General features: G+C 47.6%; 1 protein-coding gene across 1 annotated transcript in view; it reads left to right on the top strand.

Annotated features, from left to right (window-relative positions):
* Trol (terribly reduced optic lobes) overlaps positions 1-16,651 on the top strand; it is a 125,463-nt gene that overhangs the window by 63,644 nt on the left and 45,168 nt on the right. Inside the window, exon 10 of the mRNA XM_076796389.1 lies at positions 15,598-15,705. Coding sequence (XP_076652504.1) covers positions 15,598-15,705 — 108 coding nt within the window. The remainder of the gene's footprint in view (positions 1-15,597; positions 15,706-16,651) is intronic.

The raw sequence follows: 16,651 nt of genomic DNA, 5'->3' as shown, positions 1-16,651 counted from the left end.
TTGTTGGGGATCTAAGCGCGGCTCGATCCTTCGCCGTACGAGCCTCGGCCGGGTTCCAAGAATTCCCATTCTCCATGCTCGACGCGCAGAACTGGCAGCCCATCTCCAGGTAGACACTGGCCCGATAAATATGGCAGATCGTTCGTATAGTTTCAAGTTGAGTGATGGACTCGGGGGGGGGGGGGGCCAAATATGCAGGACTATGGACCTGGAATTCGATTAATTTGCGGGCGAAAATGGATTCTGGGGAATTCAGATCCCTCTTGCGAACTTGGGAAAATTTTGTGGGAGGAGTCCAAATAGGATCCAAGATTCAGGAGGGATCCATAGAAAGTCCAGGCGGGCCCAAGTTTGACGGGGGATCCATAGAGAGTACAAGTGGTCCAAGTTTGACGGGGGATCCATAGGGGGTCCAAATAGGATCCAAGATGCAGGAGGCATCCATAGAGAGTCCAACTGGGTCCAAGTTTGACGGGGGATCCATAGAGTCCAAATTTCAGACACAGGCCAAGTAGAAGGGTCCAAGTAGGCTCCAAGTTTAAGCGAGGGGTTCAGGAATTTGAATTTGTAATGGGGTCCAAATATAGACCAAGCTTAGGAGAGTTAGGGGGACCATATTTGGCGAGGGAAAGGAGGTAACAGAAAATCCGCTCCGGCGTTTAGAATTTTAGTCAGAGTCCGAATCTACAGACCTTGTGGTCCAGATTTAAAATCGCAAAGCTGGTACAGTTTCCTGGATCTTACAAGTATTCTCGACGTCCATAAATTGAAGAATCCATTCCTAAAGGTAAACAAACTTTGGTGCACGGTTCGGCTATCTTTAGTTGCTCCACTTCGATCGTGTTCGACATATTTCCACAACTGCGGGATGCACGTATGAAAATTATTTTCATCCTGACAACCGAGGTAAAGCAACGTTGATCTAAGACCCCCGTTCCGGTATCGTCTTCAATATCTCGATTTTAAAATACCGGCTTAGCTCTGGGTAAAACAGTCTTCACAAATGTACCATTGTATAACCATGTTGACGCTTCGTCATTAAATGTGACAACTTATGTTTGTCTTTTTCCTCGAAGATCTCGTAAGTCGTCATTAACACCTCCGCTCGATTCGAACTCGTTTCCGTTGATGCGGTATTCCAAGACTGTTATGCGAATACGTTTCCGCATTCGCTATCTGACTCATATTTGTCGCTTGATATCCATTCCAAACAGTTCATAGGAAAAATGTTATGCAAATAGGTATGCGTTCTGTGGTTGACGTAATTCTGGTCTGAATAAATTTAGAACGCGGTCTCGTTCAGATAAGGTCCAACATGGACTCTGTAGTCAAACCTAACCAATAATGTTTTATCACCAAGACTTTTATCACGACTCGGACTGACTTCGAGGAATATCTGCTGACGAACCTCATTACATTCTTTTGTAAGCGAAGCTTTCAAATTATCCGGACCGAAGACGGCAGAATTTCCGTCGGTAGAATCGCTCCAAGGACTCCGCCGCTTAGTCCCGAAACGAACGTCACACGAGCCGCGCATAGTAATCGTCCGCGTTGCCCTATTCTTCAGGCAGAAGATTAGAGTTCACGGCGATCCGAGCGCGCAACAGCCTAGCGCTTCGCCGAGTTGTCGTTACAACCGGGCTAACGTTCGCCGAATCTTCCCGACTCCTCGTTGCAGTTCATCCTCCTCGACGAATGCCGAGCTTCTTCCTCCGGTTCCACTGAATATTTCATCGAGCCGCTCGTGGCCGGAAGTCGCGAAAACCGGCAGTTTAATCGCGTTAAGTGAACCTTCAGCGACTCGCGGACAGCGCCGGATTGTGCAATTAGTCCTTGTAACGCTCGCCAGCCTTCCTCAGGACACTCGCGAGACGTGAGCACTCTTCTCGGGGCCAGAAAACATTTTCAACAAATTTTCTCCTACGCCTGGCTCGATGCACTTGGAGACATCATCGGGACATAATTTTTCGTTGGAAGCTCTAATCGATCAAGGCCAATACCTAATTTTGAGGGGATCTGGATCAAAGTTACCTAACTTGGTCAGACCTAATTTTCATTGACCTATCCTACCCTGTGTTCGACGCAATTAAGACCGAACCCAACGCAACATGCGCAGAATCCTGCTCGCATCAATCTCACCTTGGACCCAGTCCGCACACAATGTGCATCACGTTTGAGAAGCAAATCTCGGGCAAATCCGTTCCCCGAAGTGATCGCGTTATCAACAGCGTGGCAGATTTATCTCCCACACGCAAAGATCAGCATACACTTGTTTCACAACGTTGCCAGGTCCGCTATCCAGTTTGCAAATCAGAGGGACAACTCGTAGAAACTCTAATAGAGTCTTCCCACTGACAGGTACCATTATCGAAATCTCGTTAAACTGAGACGGAACTCGCCGATTGAATTCATAAATCATTTTTCCTGCCTCGCAAAGATGCACGGTCAGTCGACAACTAAATTAACGTTGATCATCGACGTTCTTTCCGATTATCTTGAACAGCGTTGATCATCGGATACATTAATGATCGGGACGGGTGCGATCTAGGCCCGGAGGATCGATAATGGCCTTGATCGATCCACGTGGTTCTTTGCAATGCTGGTTATTTTCCTCTGAAGATCGAAGGATGATCGTGTTGGGATCGGAAGGCGGAATTAATCAGAATTGTTCGTGCCACCGCACGGGCGGAACGAGGGACAAAAAAAGAAAGGGAAACGTAGAAGGAGATGATCTGCAACGACCTTGGAGTCCCACTGATCTATCTATAATGGATCGATGAAGATTGGTGGGTAGAATTGATCGAGAAGGCTCGTTAGCAGCCGCGAGCGCGGCGCGAAGCGAGAGATCGAGACACCAGACTCGCGACGCTTTCGAGATTAATGTAGATCCGTGAATCCATTGTAGCTAGAAATGTAATTAGTGCGAGTGTGCATCGGAACGCCTGATAAGACAAGAATTTTCTAGTTAACAGATGTATCTAACGCTGGAACTGCAAATATTTAATTTACGATCGTAAAGATATTTTTAAAGCAGACACTTTTCTTGTTCGAAGTTCTGGAATTAAATTGTAAAGAATTTCCAGGACTGCGAAAAGTCTAGAACGTTAAAATGAATCCTCTAAGAGCTAAAAATGGATAGCCAAGGACTAGGATGGAGTGGGATTGAGAGAGGAAGTGATTCGAAGCGGATAACATCTGTCAAGCGTGCCTAATCTACTTGATACAAGTGGGCAAATCTGTGTGTAGAGTTTGGATCGCAGAGTAGAATGCTCGATTCGCACCAGGATGGCCCGGGTTCGAGACCCGGACACCTCAAAATATTTTTCCGAGGTTTTTCCAACTTCTATACCCCTCCATTTCGGTTAGAAAATGGCTTCTCTTTAGGCGAAATCCAACACTATCAATTATTATTCGGTGTTAGAGCGGTGGTTGCCGACCTCACCAACCCCGAGGATCATTCCTACGACGGATGGGAAAGGGGCGGCCGGGATGATCTTTATAGGATGGAGAATCTCAGGAAATCATCATCATCATTCCCCCCTCCTTATTATAACAATCCTTTCTGCGGATCTCTCAAAGGTGCTAATTCGATTCCGATATAAAGCCCCGCGCGTGACTCGTGCGGGAATGCGTGACGAATGATTCGATTGATAATAATTGAAAAGAATCCGGCAGTGTGCTTCGAGCCGGTGACCACGCTCAATGGAAGGTTGACCTCTTGCAATCGAGGCGGCTGGATGTGTTCTCCTCGTGCCCATTGTTGACTCCAATTGTGGAAATGCATTTGAATAAATCTGGCGGACGTTGTCCCGGATGAGTCACCGGATGCAACTCTTAAATGGATCTGAAACTGACCTAAAAATAAGCGAAAACCGCGTTTAAGAAATCTAAAAAAAAGGTAGGTTGTATTTTCTAGGGATCTCAGGAAAGTCAGTCACTAGAAAAAACAACAAAGGGATTCCCAAAGGATCTCGGTAATGCCTAAGCAAAATTGGATCACCATCCAAGAATTCATTAATTGAGTCCCTCGAGATCTGTGGAAACTCTTCCTGGTCAGCTGTGAAACGCACACACTGCTCTGTGTGTTCGCAAACGCGAGGATAAGGATCTAGGTGATCCAACAGCCGGGCAGTCCACACCCGGAACAAGAGTCAAAGGCGCTGAGATCCCAAGCAGAGATATCCCCCAGCAAAGAGTGTAACGAACTCGTCGAGTAGAACCAAACCACTCGGAGAGAAAGAGAGAGTTTATTCAGAAATTTGTAATGCGAGATGAGAGATGGATTTTGCAGATAGTTCGACGAGGAGAAAGGAGGAGGAGGAGGAGGAGGAGGAGGAGGGTAAATGGGAAAATAATTGTTCCAGTTTGCTGTCATTAACATGTCGGCGGAATCTAAGCATCGCGCGGGCCACTTGTGGCGTCCATAAAAGAGTCATGCTTCAGCAACGCCCATACGCGCGCGTTTTCTCCCGTCTCGTGCCGCGTGCACACACAGCGATAAAACAATCGCGCTCTCCCGATGCGTGAAAAAGGTTAATGGGAGCGAGAGGAGAAAAAAAAAGGCGCGATCCGATTGAGTAACCGGGAGGGAACACGCATGATAAATAATTAAACAGGAGCGGGAAGAGAGCCCCGAGCGCACGATTTCCTCGTACACACGCCGCCGCGCTGCGCCGTTTTAAACGCGCGGGATACATTCAGTCCCGCGGAACACCCACGGATTCACGGTAATTAAAACGCCGCACGAGTGTCGGTTGATCTCATCGCGGCCGTGGGTGTCAACCATGTTCGTTAGAACTGTCAGCCGTCTGAAAGAATCGGCGGTTGGCGGTGATGTCACCACCGCGACGACACCACCAGAAAAGAAAAAAAAAAAAAAGAACGAGAAGTATGAAGAACAATAAGGTGACTGTAATTAATAACTGGAGGCGACCGGCGAGACACGAGTAAAATTTCGAGGAACTCATTCGCATTCACCAGATCCACACTTTATCCTCAGAAGGCAAGACACTGTCTCAATTAACCAGAACTGTCCTGTTAGCGCTGTCCTGTTGACTTCATTTCACACTCAATTTATGCTGGAGCTGACCCAAGAACGGCTTAAGTAGCACACTGTTCAGACTGCTTGAACCGACCCTACTCCGTCTTGATTTGAAACTGACAGGACTGGCATAGATCATAGATTTTCTCGCGACTTAAACTCGGAGAAAATCTAGCGTCGTTCATTGAGTGCTGGGCAAGAGATTGCCGTGCGGCAATTGTCGAATTGATACGGCAAACAGAGTCTCGGCCGGCCGGGAAAGGCGGAGGCTTCTTCCTTAACGACATTGACACAGAATCGTTGGCGGCGTCGTCTCTCCCACGTAGCCGTCGCGACAAGATCTCTCTTGGTCGGAAACTCGATCCGGCCGCCGCCGATTAAAAAGATGACAAATCATTTCCAAGGAAACGCGTGGCTTAATTATCAATTAGCCTACAAAGTAGTTGAACGTCGCGATTCGATTAGGCCTCCGCGCCCGGAGCTGGACCGCAGACTCCCTTTCTCTCCCTCTCTCTCTCTCTTTCTGGTTCTCTCTCGAGTCTGGATCTATAGCAAGCGAGGACGGTATAGAAGTTTGCGAGAACCGTCTATGATATGCGTGGGAGGTTCGCCATTCTTCGGGGCCACCGGGAACCGTCCTTTTGTTCGGGAAATTTAATTTGCGCGGGGAATATCGATCCGGCTCGGTTCTGTTTCGAGACAATACTCCGTGGGTCTTCCGCTATTGAAGATAACGCAACCGGAACCGCTCTCTGCAAATAGCACACATTAATTTTTCAAACGCCTAGTATGTTTGTTTTTTATCCGCGACCTAGCTCCGCGGAATAGCGGTACAAAAATTTTAATAATAATCCGCATATTCGAGATTTATTGACACCGCCGCAAGTCGGCGCAACACATTACCCCGAGAAGAAAAGAGTTTATCGATTAGCCGAACGGCGCAGTCGGCTCAGGCTCGCGTTTGGTAATCCGAGTGTTCCAGGTTCGAATCCCAGTCAAGTCGAAGAATTTTTCACGCACAGTTTTTCCGCTCGAAAACAAACGCCGCTGAGTGTTTTGTAACATTTGCTAACAATGTTGTATCGCAAATGTTTATTCAATTCGTAATTCAAAAAGGCAATAAACATTCCTTGTACGAACACGTCGATGGAATTCGTGATTACGAGATCACATCAGGATGTGTCGGAGATGATGCATCATTTAATCCCGGAAGGCAGAAACAACTCTTTTAATCGATTGAAAACTTTGACGAACAGAGTGTGTGCGTGTGGAACATAAATATGGCGGAATCTTCTAAAGATCAAGGTGTGCGAGCGCGCGCCGTGTAGTGGCACGTACTAATGATCTATATCTGGGATCTAAATTGATACAAACCACCTGAGCCATCATATACCGGCAATTCTGGTTTCTAATCATTACAAAGATCCGAAGCACCGAAATCTAGTTCCCGAAATGAATTCAGGCGAATTTCGGAATTCTGGCACGTAGGGACTTCTTGGAATTCGCGAGCTGAGGGAAAATAATCTATGCAGATCAGGCGACACGCGATCTATGGTGGTAGAGCGAGTGCGTCTAGGATGCGACGATGACGATTCGATCGGCGAACGATAAACGGGAGAGCAGGAAAAAGTGACATCATCGTTTCTGCCGCGCGATACCCGTCTCGATAGTTCCCGATGAACTCATCGCGTGCGACACTCTCTCGCTCCGTGACATAACTCGCGATGCACGCGCCTCGATCCGTTTATCGGCCAGTCGCGACGTCGTAAAAACGCTCGACCGCATCGCACATACTCAAACCGAATGCTCATGCACATTCGCAACGCCTTGTTTCACTCTTACGAGTTTCCCTGTTGCTTTGCGAGCCGCGTGCGGACGCATCAAACGCTTACAAATGCATTCGAACGTGCACGATTTCATACGGATGGGAACAGACGTATTCGGACATATTTTTATCGCTTTATTTCAATGCTATAAAGTCTGTGCTGCTTTGAGACTTGACTCAACACTTGCAAACTCACCAAGGCGTACTCAAACACACTAATACTTTACGGGTTACGTTTTGAACGATTGTCTCGAGATGCCTTACAAAGCATAAAAATAATTAACGTTATTGTCGAACCGGTTTGAGATCGCTTGCGGGGGTTTGAACGAGTTTGTCCGATCGGAAAGCAACAGGGAAACTCGATATTCGGCGGGGGCGTGGCGGGCCTTGCTCGAGACACGGCCTCGACAATTATTGGAACCCGATCGCCGTTGACAATCGGGGAGAAAGTGTCTCGCCAGAGATCGGCCGGACAAAAGATCGATGAATAATTCACCGCGGCGATTTTTTCCTTGAATGAAGGAGCGCGGACGGATCTCGATATTCCGCGTACAGCCATAAACGAATCGGGCGCGCAACGCGGTCGCGAGGACATTTCCCGGAGCACTGTTCGAATCGTTTATTTAAGGGAAGAAACTCGATGGAAGATTCGTAACAGCCGATCCGGCGATAACCGTGGCGACTCTAAAAATAATGGCGATCCTCTCTCATAATTGATCCCGGTACAAATCATAGTTGCACCGCGCCGGTTGTCGACCCCAGCGAGATATAGTTCGAAGGAGTTTCGGAGACAACGGTTGTCTTCTATTCTCGACACCGGTACTTTCTTTGTCGGGTGCAAACGCGCCGATAAACGGCTCGGTTTCTAGTCTAAATTCAAACTCCAATTACGCTCGTCTGGAAATACTCCCAATGAATCCTCCACCGGGAAATAGAAGAAGTTTCGATCGCCTCGACGATTAAGCCGTTTACACACGGGAAACCGGGAAACATTTTCAATTTCCCGTCGTTCTTTTTCCGCGCATTCGTTGGCGAGGGAGACGGCTTTTTATTAATTTTGTTTCTTTTCGTGTAATTTTGATTATTTTTACTTGAAAAAAATCACACGCGTACTTCAAATACCAGTAAATATGTGTGCAAAATCTCAATACAAAAGGTTCAATAGTTTTCCAGAGAAAAATTCTTAAATATTCGAAAACCAGAATACACTCTTGAGCCGAGTTCCCACTTGAAAGTCCAACTGAGAAACCTTAAGCCGCGTTTCCACTCGAGTCATCGATAGACGGCGACGATGACACCGATGATCGGTCCGGCGGGTCAAAAGCGATCACCGATAACCGGCGCGGCCTAGCCCGACCTCTTGCCGCCCTCGAGTGTCGTAAATAACGTCCAGGTAAAACGAATCGTCGATAAATAAATGCCGCGGAGCCGCGGATACGTGTCACACGTGGGCGGACAGCAGCAGGACCGCCGTTCGGATCGTTATTTCATACACGGGTCACGCTATCGTTCGTCCAACGAGCCAGGCCCTCCCTCCCCGCCCCCGCAGGCACCAACGTTTGTTAACTGACGCGTGTGCGGTTTGCACTCCCTCCTAGACGCAATTAGAATTCGCCGGAGCGCTCCATTTCCGGTCGTTCGCGCCGTTCACGCTTCTTTTATTTCGCGAGAGGCGCGATATCTTTTTATCTGGTCATGGTCTCCGACCTCCACGACGATGCAGTTCACACCGAAGCGTCGAATTATGCTGCATTCGCGCTACACACGCCCCTCGAACCCCCTGAACTCTACTCTGCAAGACTCTCCTTCAAGTAGAACGTTTTCTGTTCTGCCTAAGCCAGAAAAGTCATATTTCGGAATTTTTGTGACGTCTGCGAAGCAGGTGTCCAAACAATCCTTTTTGCAATAAATCAAGCTACCTTTGAACTATAGTAACAATTTTTTTGTTCGGAAAAATGGTGCACACCCTATGAAATGAAATTATCGAACAATCTAAATTTCCTCATAGGCATCTGAAATTGAAAAAATGTATAATATTGTAAGTTACTCGTCTGGATTTTATGCAATTTGATACTTGATTCATTGAAAGTACCGTTCCAGTTGGAGTCGGAGCCTGAGGGGTTTTATTTTTAGGTTGTCGAACAACAGGCGCCGGGAAAGAGCTGAAGTGTGCAGGTCTTTAGGCGATTTAGCGCGGTGCCTAAGAGGCCTAAGCGCAGAATGGTCCCGTTGTGCTCCGGGATGAGTCGCGGGCTTGTAGGAATGCGGATTATGTCGCGTGAGGATTGCGCGATAACGCGGCAACCGACTATCAAGTATGCGCGCACCGCTGCCCCTCTGTAGGGCTTGTAGGCTCGCGCGGTGTCTGGTTTCGAAACACGTTGAAGGCTCCAGCTCGGCTGTTTCTCGCTTGAACCGCCTAATATTTTGCAGTTCGCTTCTCCATCACCTGGCAGAGGTTTTGGATCATCTACCAAGCAGATTTGAAATAATTATTTATTTATCCATAGACGAATTTTGCTTTCTTCCAGCTTGGAGAACTGTCCCCCTCAGTTATACTCATTCATTCTTCATCTTAGCTGTTAATATAAAATGACAATAGTTGTGAATATCTTGAACAGACGTTACTAAAACATGTTCTTCGTTTCGATTGAAAAGAAAATTCAAAATAAAATAATGAATGTATCGTAGATGAAAGTTATAATGTGCTGAGTTCTGGAGTCAACTTGGGTGGTATTATTCGCGCCAGTAGACACGCTCGCGGGTTTTTCGCGCGTTCAAGAGGTCCGTACGATCCCGAGCGTCGGATTTCAAGAGATAGATGCGGATCTGGTTGTGGAAACGAGAACCGCGGCTCGCGATAAGCCGTTTAATCGTGTTTATCGCGAGCAGACTGTCGCCGATTGCTCCCTGTCCCATAAATTACGTGAAATACTTTTTGTCTTAGCGCTACTTCTTCAGAACTACAAACCTCCATCCTCGCAAACTAGTTCATTTAAAAATTCTATAACTTTGAACACAATCGTTGCAAATTCCTCCATGCTCTGCCAACCTTGACAAATTTTACCACAAAATTTCAAATTAACATCTCCATTATTTTTGTCACAAGAAATTCCTAGATTTCCATTTGTGGAAAAACCGCAAAATCGTCGATCTTACAAAATGGTTGTTACTTTGAGCGTCGATTTCAGATTGATTGCGATAAACCGTCGAGCTTCGAGGATGCATCGCGAAGACCCGTCGACCGTAATTGGCACCATTACATAATTAGCACGGCCAAGTTCGGGTAAAACCGAATGCTCTGTTTTGCGTTACGTTCTCACCGCGGGACGCTGTTATTGTAATTAATTCGGTTGCGTGGGACTCTCGAAAACGCTCTGATTGAAACGCCTCGAGAGAAAGAGAGAGAGAGAGAGGGAGAGAGAGAGAGAGAGAGAGAGAGCGAAAGAGAACTAAAACGTCGAGCGTTAAGTGTTATTAACCGCGGGAGAGTTAAAAGTTGAACGGGATCGCGGATTTTACGAGGAGCGCGGCGCGCAAAGATTGTCGAATCGACGGTGACGCGACCGGCAAATCGATAAACAAATCGTCGAGGACCGGCCCGGTGCACAATGAAGCCCGTGTACCGGGTCCCGCAATCGATAACTCGTTTACAATTAATTTCCCTCGAATGACGAATACTTTTCCGCCGGCCGTGCCGCTCGCTTTGAACCCGCCTCGCTTCTCCGCTTTTAAGTCTCCCCAGCGGTTCTCAAACTAACCCATAATCCCCCTCTTCGTCCTCGGAACGCAGCAAAATATGTCCTTCGATGAAAAGAAAAAGACTTGATTGCGAATAGGAATTTATTAGAAATATTTTTGTCTGCCAGTGGTTCTCAACTAAACGTCCTACAAACAAAATGTCTATGGGACGCCCCCGGCAAGCTTCGACTAAATCGTATTGTCAATTTTCGAGACACGACCCAATTTTTCCAATTTTACTTTTCCTTCTCAATTTTTCAAAATTGACATTATCCATCCGCACACCGGCAGCTCGCCTCATCAGCTATGCGGGCAAAAAAATTCATTCTGGAATTTCCGTGCACGGTATTTAATCAGCCATTAAAAAAGGAGGTGAAAAAACGGAGGCGAGGATCTTCGAAAAAGTGGACTGGTTCCCTTCGGTCCGGCAATTGAATTTTGACAATTATCGCGTGTGCCCCCCCTTCTCCGCGTCGTGCTGGCGGCCACGGAATTATTTTTTCCGCGGCGTCTGTGCGGCACGTTCGCGCGGCCGCGACAGGACGTCATTAATTATAACGTTTAAATTGCAAATCGGCCACTAAAATATGTCGAATCCCTGGACGGTCACGGAGTACGCGCGCGCGCACGCGAGCAATTTTACATCCCTCGAAACACGATGTATGACGGGAATATATTTTATACGCGTATATCTGGAATCCGCGCGCTCGTTACCGCTCCGCTCGCGCCCGTCCCGCTTATCGACCGGGGATTTTTCATGCAAATCGGCCCCGCGGTCCCGGAATCGATGGTAATTTTTCGGGGGGAGGGGAACGGGCCACGATTATCTGCTCGTCCCTGGTGGATTCGGCCGCGTTTTGCGCTTCTAAAGACAACGGGGGCGAGAGCCGCGTGTTGTTATTATCGGTAGCGGGAGCGCGCGGCAAATTAGTTCGTTAAACGATTTTTAAATGTCCCGTTGGAAAAAGACGCGGCCTCGCCACTTCTTTAGACTCACCGTTCGCCCCGGCGGAAAGGAAATCACGCCCTTTTTGTTTCCGTGTCTCATTAGGATGGCCGAGCCCCGAACTCGTTATCCCCTAAATCACGCGAGTGCTCTCTCGGTCGGCGTGCTTTTTCCCCGACGCTCGCCCCTTTTTGCCTGCCGGGGTTGCTTTGAATATCGGCGCGGCTTTTCTAAGCGGCCGATTAGTGTCTCGCGACGAGGGACTGCACGATATACACCCGTGGCCTAGTAGTTTTGCTTCACAGAAGGAACTGTCGTGGTGGAAGCGACGCAGAGCCCGACGGCCGCGCACAGGTTAAGCGACGTCGGGTCGCGTACCCAACGAAGATGGGTAACCGCGGGCAGATAAAATTCGTTTCCCGCCAAACTTTTTTACTTGTCGCGTAAACGTTGGATAGATCCAGATTTACCTATGGAGTAGGACGGCCGGGAAATGGATAAAAAATGATGATTTCCCGGTGCAGGGGAAACAATATTTCACCGGGCTAGGGAGAGAATTCTTTCGCGGAAATTAACCGGAGCAACAGTTGAAGGACTTTCTCGCGCATAAGGTATAATATTTACGTGTACCGGTGTGTGCATGTCTGGCCTCTGTGAAAACCTCTAAAAAGACCACCGGAAAATCATCCAACAACGTACTACAAAGTGGTGTGTTCTCCTCTCTCTGAAATGTGTGGACTGAGAGAGAATTTCCCGGGGAAATGAAGACAGGAAAAGGAGAAGGGGAGGAGGGAGGAGGATGTTCAACGATGCGTCTCCTCAGACCGCTTCCGCGCGAAAACATACACATCTAGGGGATGGGGGGAGAAAAACGCGGCTCGATATAAAAGCTGGGCGATATTAGCATGACAGGCAAACCGGCAGCATCAAATTGCTGGACCTAAAAGCAGCAGCAGCAGCAGCAGCAGCAGCCCCTCTGCTAAATCGTCCGTGTGCTTCTAATGGACTGCCAACGGGGGAAATTTAGTCCTGTAGCGAAGTTATCCTTCTCCGACAATCTTCGAGACACGCGCGCGTACTTTTCGGCTTAAAAGTCACCGGAAACCTCGAGCAACAAAACATGTGGTACATCCGAAGGTCAGAGAAAAAACTAGGGAAAAAGGAGTACAAGCACTCGAAAACTACGAAAGCGGAATAATTCTTTAAAAATTCTCTAGCTCCCAGGCGAAATTAATCCAGGCTGTTCCGGGTACACTCCGCTCGGTCAAGAAGGGTGCAGCCTGCTCCCAAGGGACTCGCAAAGGCCGTTACGCACGATACTAACGTCCTCGTTACGTCAGCCGAAAACCGCGGAAGGCTCGGCCTCTTAAAATAAATATAGAGAATACTTTTCTCTCACCGATCTGTCTAGCTTAGAAGCGGGAACGCGCCACCTCCAAAAAGTGGATGAAGGACGAAGTGTGTACTTCCTCGGCACTCGGCGAGAAGAGAGAGAGGAGACATTACCGGTGTCTAAGGGCGTGTTTCAAGGACAGAAAATGGCGAGGCGTTAAGCAACCGCGCGCGCGGCAAACTTTCGCGTCAAAGTGGTTACACGGGGAACAGCAATTTCCGGAACTTGTGTCGGGCCTTAAATAGTTATGATCGAGGGATGGTGCATCGTCGAGGGGTGGGAGGAGGGGAGGCCGCGAGGTTGATAAGAGAATCGCGGGGTGTAAAAAGGTGCGCGTCGTAAAGGGGCGGGCTTTCTCCGTGCATCTTGACGCCGTAAAAAAGGAGGAACGAACACCGCGGGGAAACTTTTCCATCCGCCTGGGCGCTCTCGCGACGTGCTCGCACCCTCAATAATTCACTCGCGCGAACCTCGTCTCCTCGCCCCCGAAACTCCCCCAATAAAAATGTTAATGCCGAATTTCGATGCGACTCGATTATCCAGAATTTCGAGCAGCCAGATGGGGACCGAGGCTCGAAGACCCCTAAAAGGGCCGCGACTTTTAACCTCCCACCGGCAACTTAGGGTGGCTCGACTTTTCCGAGGTTCCGTGACGATGAAATGAACGTTCGTTAACCACCTAGTAGAATCAAGTGGACGAGGAACAATTTTATCTGCTGAATATCACTCTGCGAGAGCGGATGCGTCCGCTAATAATGCGCCGGGCTAGGAACAAACCGGGAATCAAGTGTGCTTTGACACCGGAGACTGATACCGGGCTGGTCGAGGATCAAAGTCACCCCCTACCGCAACTGAAATCCAGCTTAACCCTCGGCCCGCCGCTTATGGGGGTTAAGGGGTGGGTTCTCGCCTACCTGCTGGCCGCGCGCCGCTATCAACTTCGTAAAATACACCGAGCTGTTCGAGTGTGTCTTCGGTAACCACTCGGGAATTAGGATTCCGGCGTAAACCACCCTCCGAAAGCGAAACCGAACACCCACGAGCGCGTGGGGTCTTGCAGGAACACTTGCAAGTAGAAAAACCAGCGACAGGCGACGTTACCTAATTTTACTTTGTACGTACGCGATGGAACTATCTTCCAGTTGCATTCCATCTTTGCAATTTTCTTCTAAAAAATTATTTTACGGGGATACTTGCTTCACTTAAAGGGTTGCCATGCTTTTCGGTCTTTCTGTCGATCGGAAACTAAAAAACGAGCATGGGAAACTTGTTAATGAAAATTGAGTGAACCTTTAAACAAAGAATTGATTTTTGGAAAATGAAAAACCAGACCACCCCCTGTAGCGCCACTCATAGACTTCAAACAGCTATTACGTAATTTTCGAACGAGCTGCTGTTTACCGATTTTTGTGATGTTTTATGGGGACGTGTGTGAGGTATCGTTTGGGTGTAAAGAGATCTTGAATTTGTTTTTGGTGGTATTTTGGGAAAACGAACGGTTGCGGGCGTCGACACAGTACGCCGGCCGCTTAGCGCGTCATTGTAACGTAATCCAAAACGCGGGAAACGGGTTGTCTCGAATGAACATGACATAATTGTGAAAACGAACCGGGGCTAGGGACGGCGCCGATCCAATTGCTGAAACAACACTGCGGCCGACGGATTCGTATCGTCGGTCGAGTGGAAGCGGACCCGGAGAGTCCGTTGAAACTGAGCCGGTGTTTATACGGAACGCAACGCGAAAACGTTTTTTACAGCCGTCTCGAGTGTCGATCGACAAATCGCTGGCCCGACCCCGCCGGCAGACTGTTGTTAAACTGCAAAAACAACTGTGTCTTCTCGTGCCCCACTCTTTCCACGGTCTCCTGCATTCTCGGCATTTTGCATACCACCGGGGAACACAAAACAAACAATTTAACGTAATTTAATTCTCTTACGAAGAGAACACTTTAATATGAGTATGAGACACTTTTTATATTTCTACTTTTGTCATTGGGCGGAGAATGCTAACGATTTTAATTCCATTAAATTTCAATGTAATCCATTTGTATGAAGAATACTTTTACGTTGTAGGGGGTGGCAAGTACCGTAAAGAATTTAATTTTACTACATTGCCATCTCAGTTTAATTTAAATGTTGTACACGTTTAACTGTGAGAAACTTCAAAACGAAGAATCGTTTGCTGATTTAATTTTTTCTTGATTTTTCATAAAAAGGTTTCTTTAGGGAGAAGCAACGAATGTTACCAAAAATTGTTTGTTCTATGTACTTTACATTTATTAACAGGAAGAGGGGCCGTGCTAATATTGCAGACTTTTGTCTTTGATCGTCTAGAGCGTCTTTGAAAGTCGATCACACGTCTTGCAGGCGATCTAGCGAGATTATATTAAACGTCCGACATTATTGGATCCAAGGTGGATCGTCTGCAGTGCGTTTGAGACACGAGAGTGATCCGGGCACTTTGTAAACCAACGACAGAATTCCTATGGGCTTCGAATCTTTTCTCGAAAGTGCCCGACGGGTTCCGAGCTTCTTGAAATTCCTCGCATCAATCGGCAATAAACAATTTTATTATTCACCGAGAATTTGACTCTACAGATTTTCAAAGAAATATTCAATCGTCCGGTAACAAGAATGTTCTTTTTGTGCAGCTTGCAGTTCGTCACAATTCAGATGCAGAAATGGCCAGTGCATCGACTACGAGAAACACTGCAACGGTGTCAGGGACTGTCACGATGCTTCTGACGAGCACAATTGCCGTGAGTACATGGTCGAAAAAAGCATTGCTTATCGTTATCGTCGCAGTAAAAGAGAGGCTTCGCCTTCTCGACGTTTTCTGTTTTCTTTCCTTGTTTTTTGTTTTTCTTTGTTTGTTGGCGATCTTGAGATCAACGTCGAATATGTGCATGCATCTAGCGAAGATCGTATGTTTCGCCGGGAAAGCGTCAGCTGTCCCACCATTTTAAAAATTAACCCTCGCGGAAAGGATCGACGCGTCTCACTTTTTGTAAATAATTCCGCCTGCCTAGTCCCACCACCAAACTTATCCCCGAGCTTCTTGAGCCTCGACCACCTTAACCCACCATTCAGCGATGGCTCTAACCTGTCAACGAACTCAAACAATTCCCAACTCGTGTAACATGTCAAATTATTGCCACAATTGCTGCTTTGGCCTGTGGGAACGGGATGGATCATTTTTTATTCATCTAACTGGAAGTCATCTAGCAATGGGTTTAACCAGCGAACGAGTATGAACAAATCTTAACTCGCGTAACATATCAAGGTATAGTCACGATTCAAACATTCGCCCATGTTTGAATCGTCTAACTCTAACTGAAAGTCATCTAGCGATAGGTTTAATCCGCCGGTTTTACCTTTCGTATATTATGAAGGCGTGTGTAGAATTGAGGGTCAATAATTCCTTGTCAGCCTGAACAATCTAATGCTCAATTTGCCGGATGATTTGCGAAGAGGCTATCGACACGGCCGCTTATTTTTTTTTCGATCGAACAGGACAAAGGGGTGCGAAATAATTCCAGCGCTAAAGAATTCGAAATTGATGATCGCGGGGGTGGGTCAGCGGGGGTGGCAGCGTATCATCAGGCTATCGGACGGAACGGATCGCGACGATGTTAGGAACGGGCTCAATAGTTCTAATAGCTGTGACAATAACAATAGCGTGCGGGTTGGCCTCGCGTTTCCAGG

Source organism: Halictus rubicundus, chromosome 11 (genome assembly GCF_050948215.1).
Source record: "Halictus rubicundus isolate RS-2024b chromosome 11, iyHalRubi1_principal, whole genome shotgun sequence".
Classification (NCBI taxonomy): Eukaryota; Metazoa; Arthropoda; class Insecta; order Hymenoptera; family Halictidae; genus Halictus; species Halictus rubicundus.
Note: the sequence above shows the minus strand (reverse complement) of the source record. Positions and strands in the feature narration are given on the sequence as shown.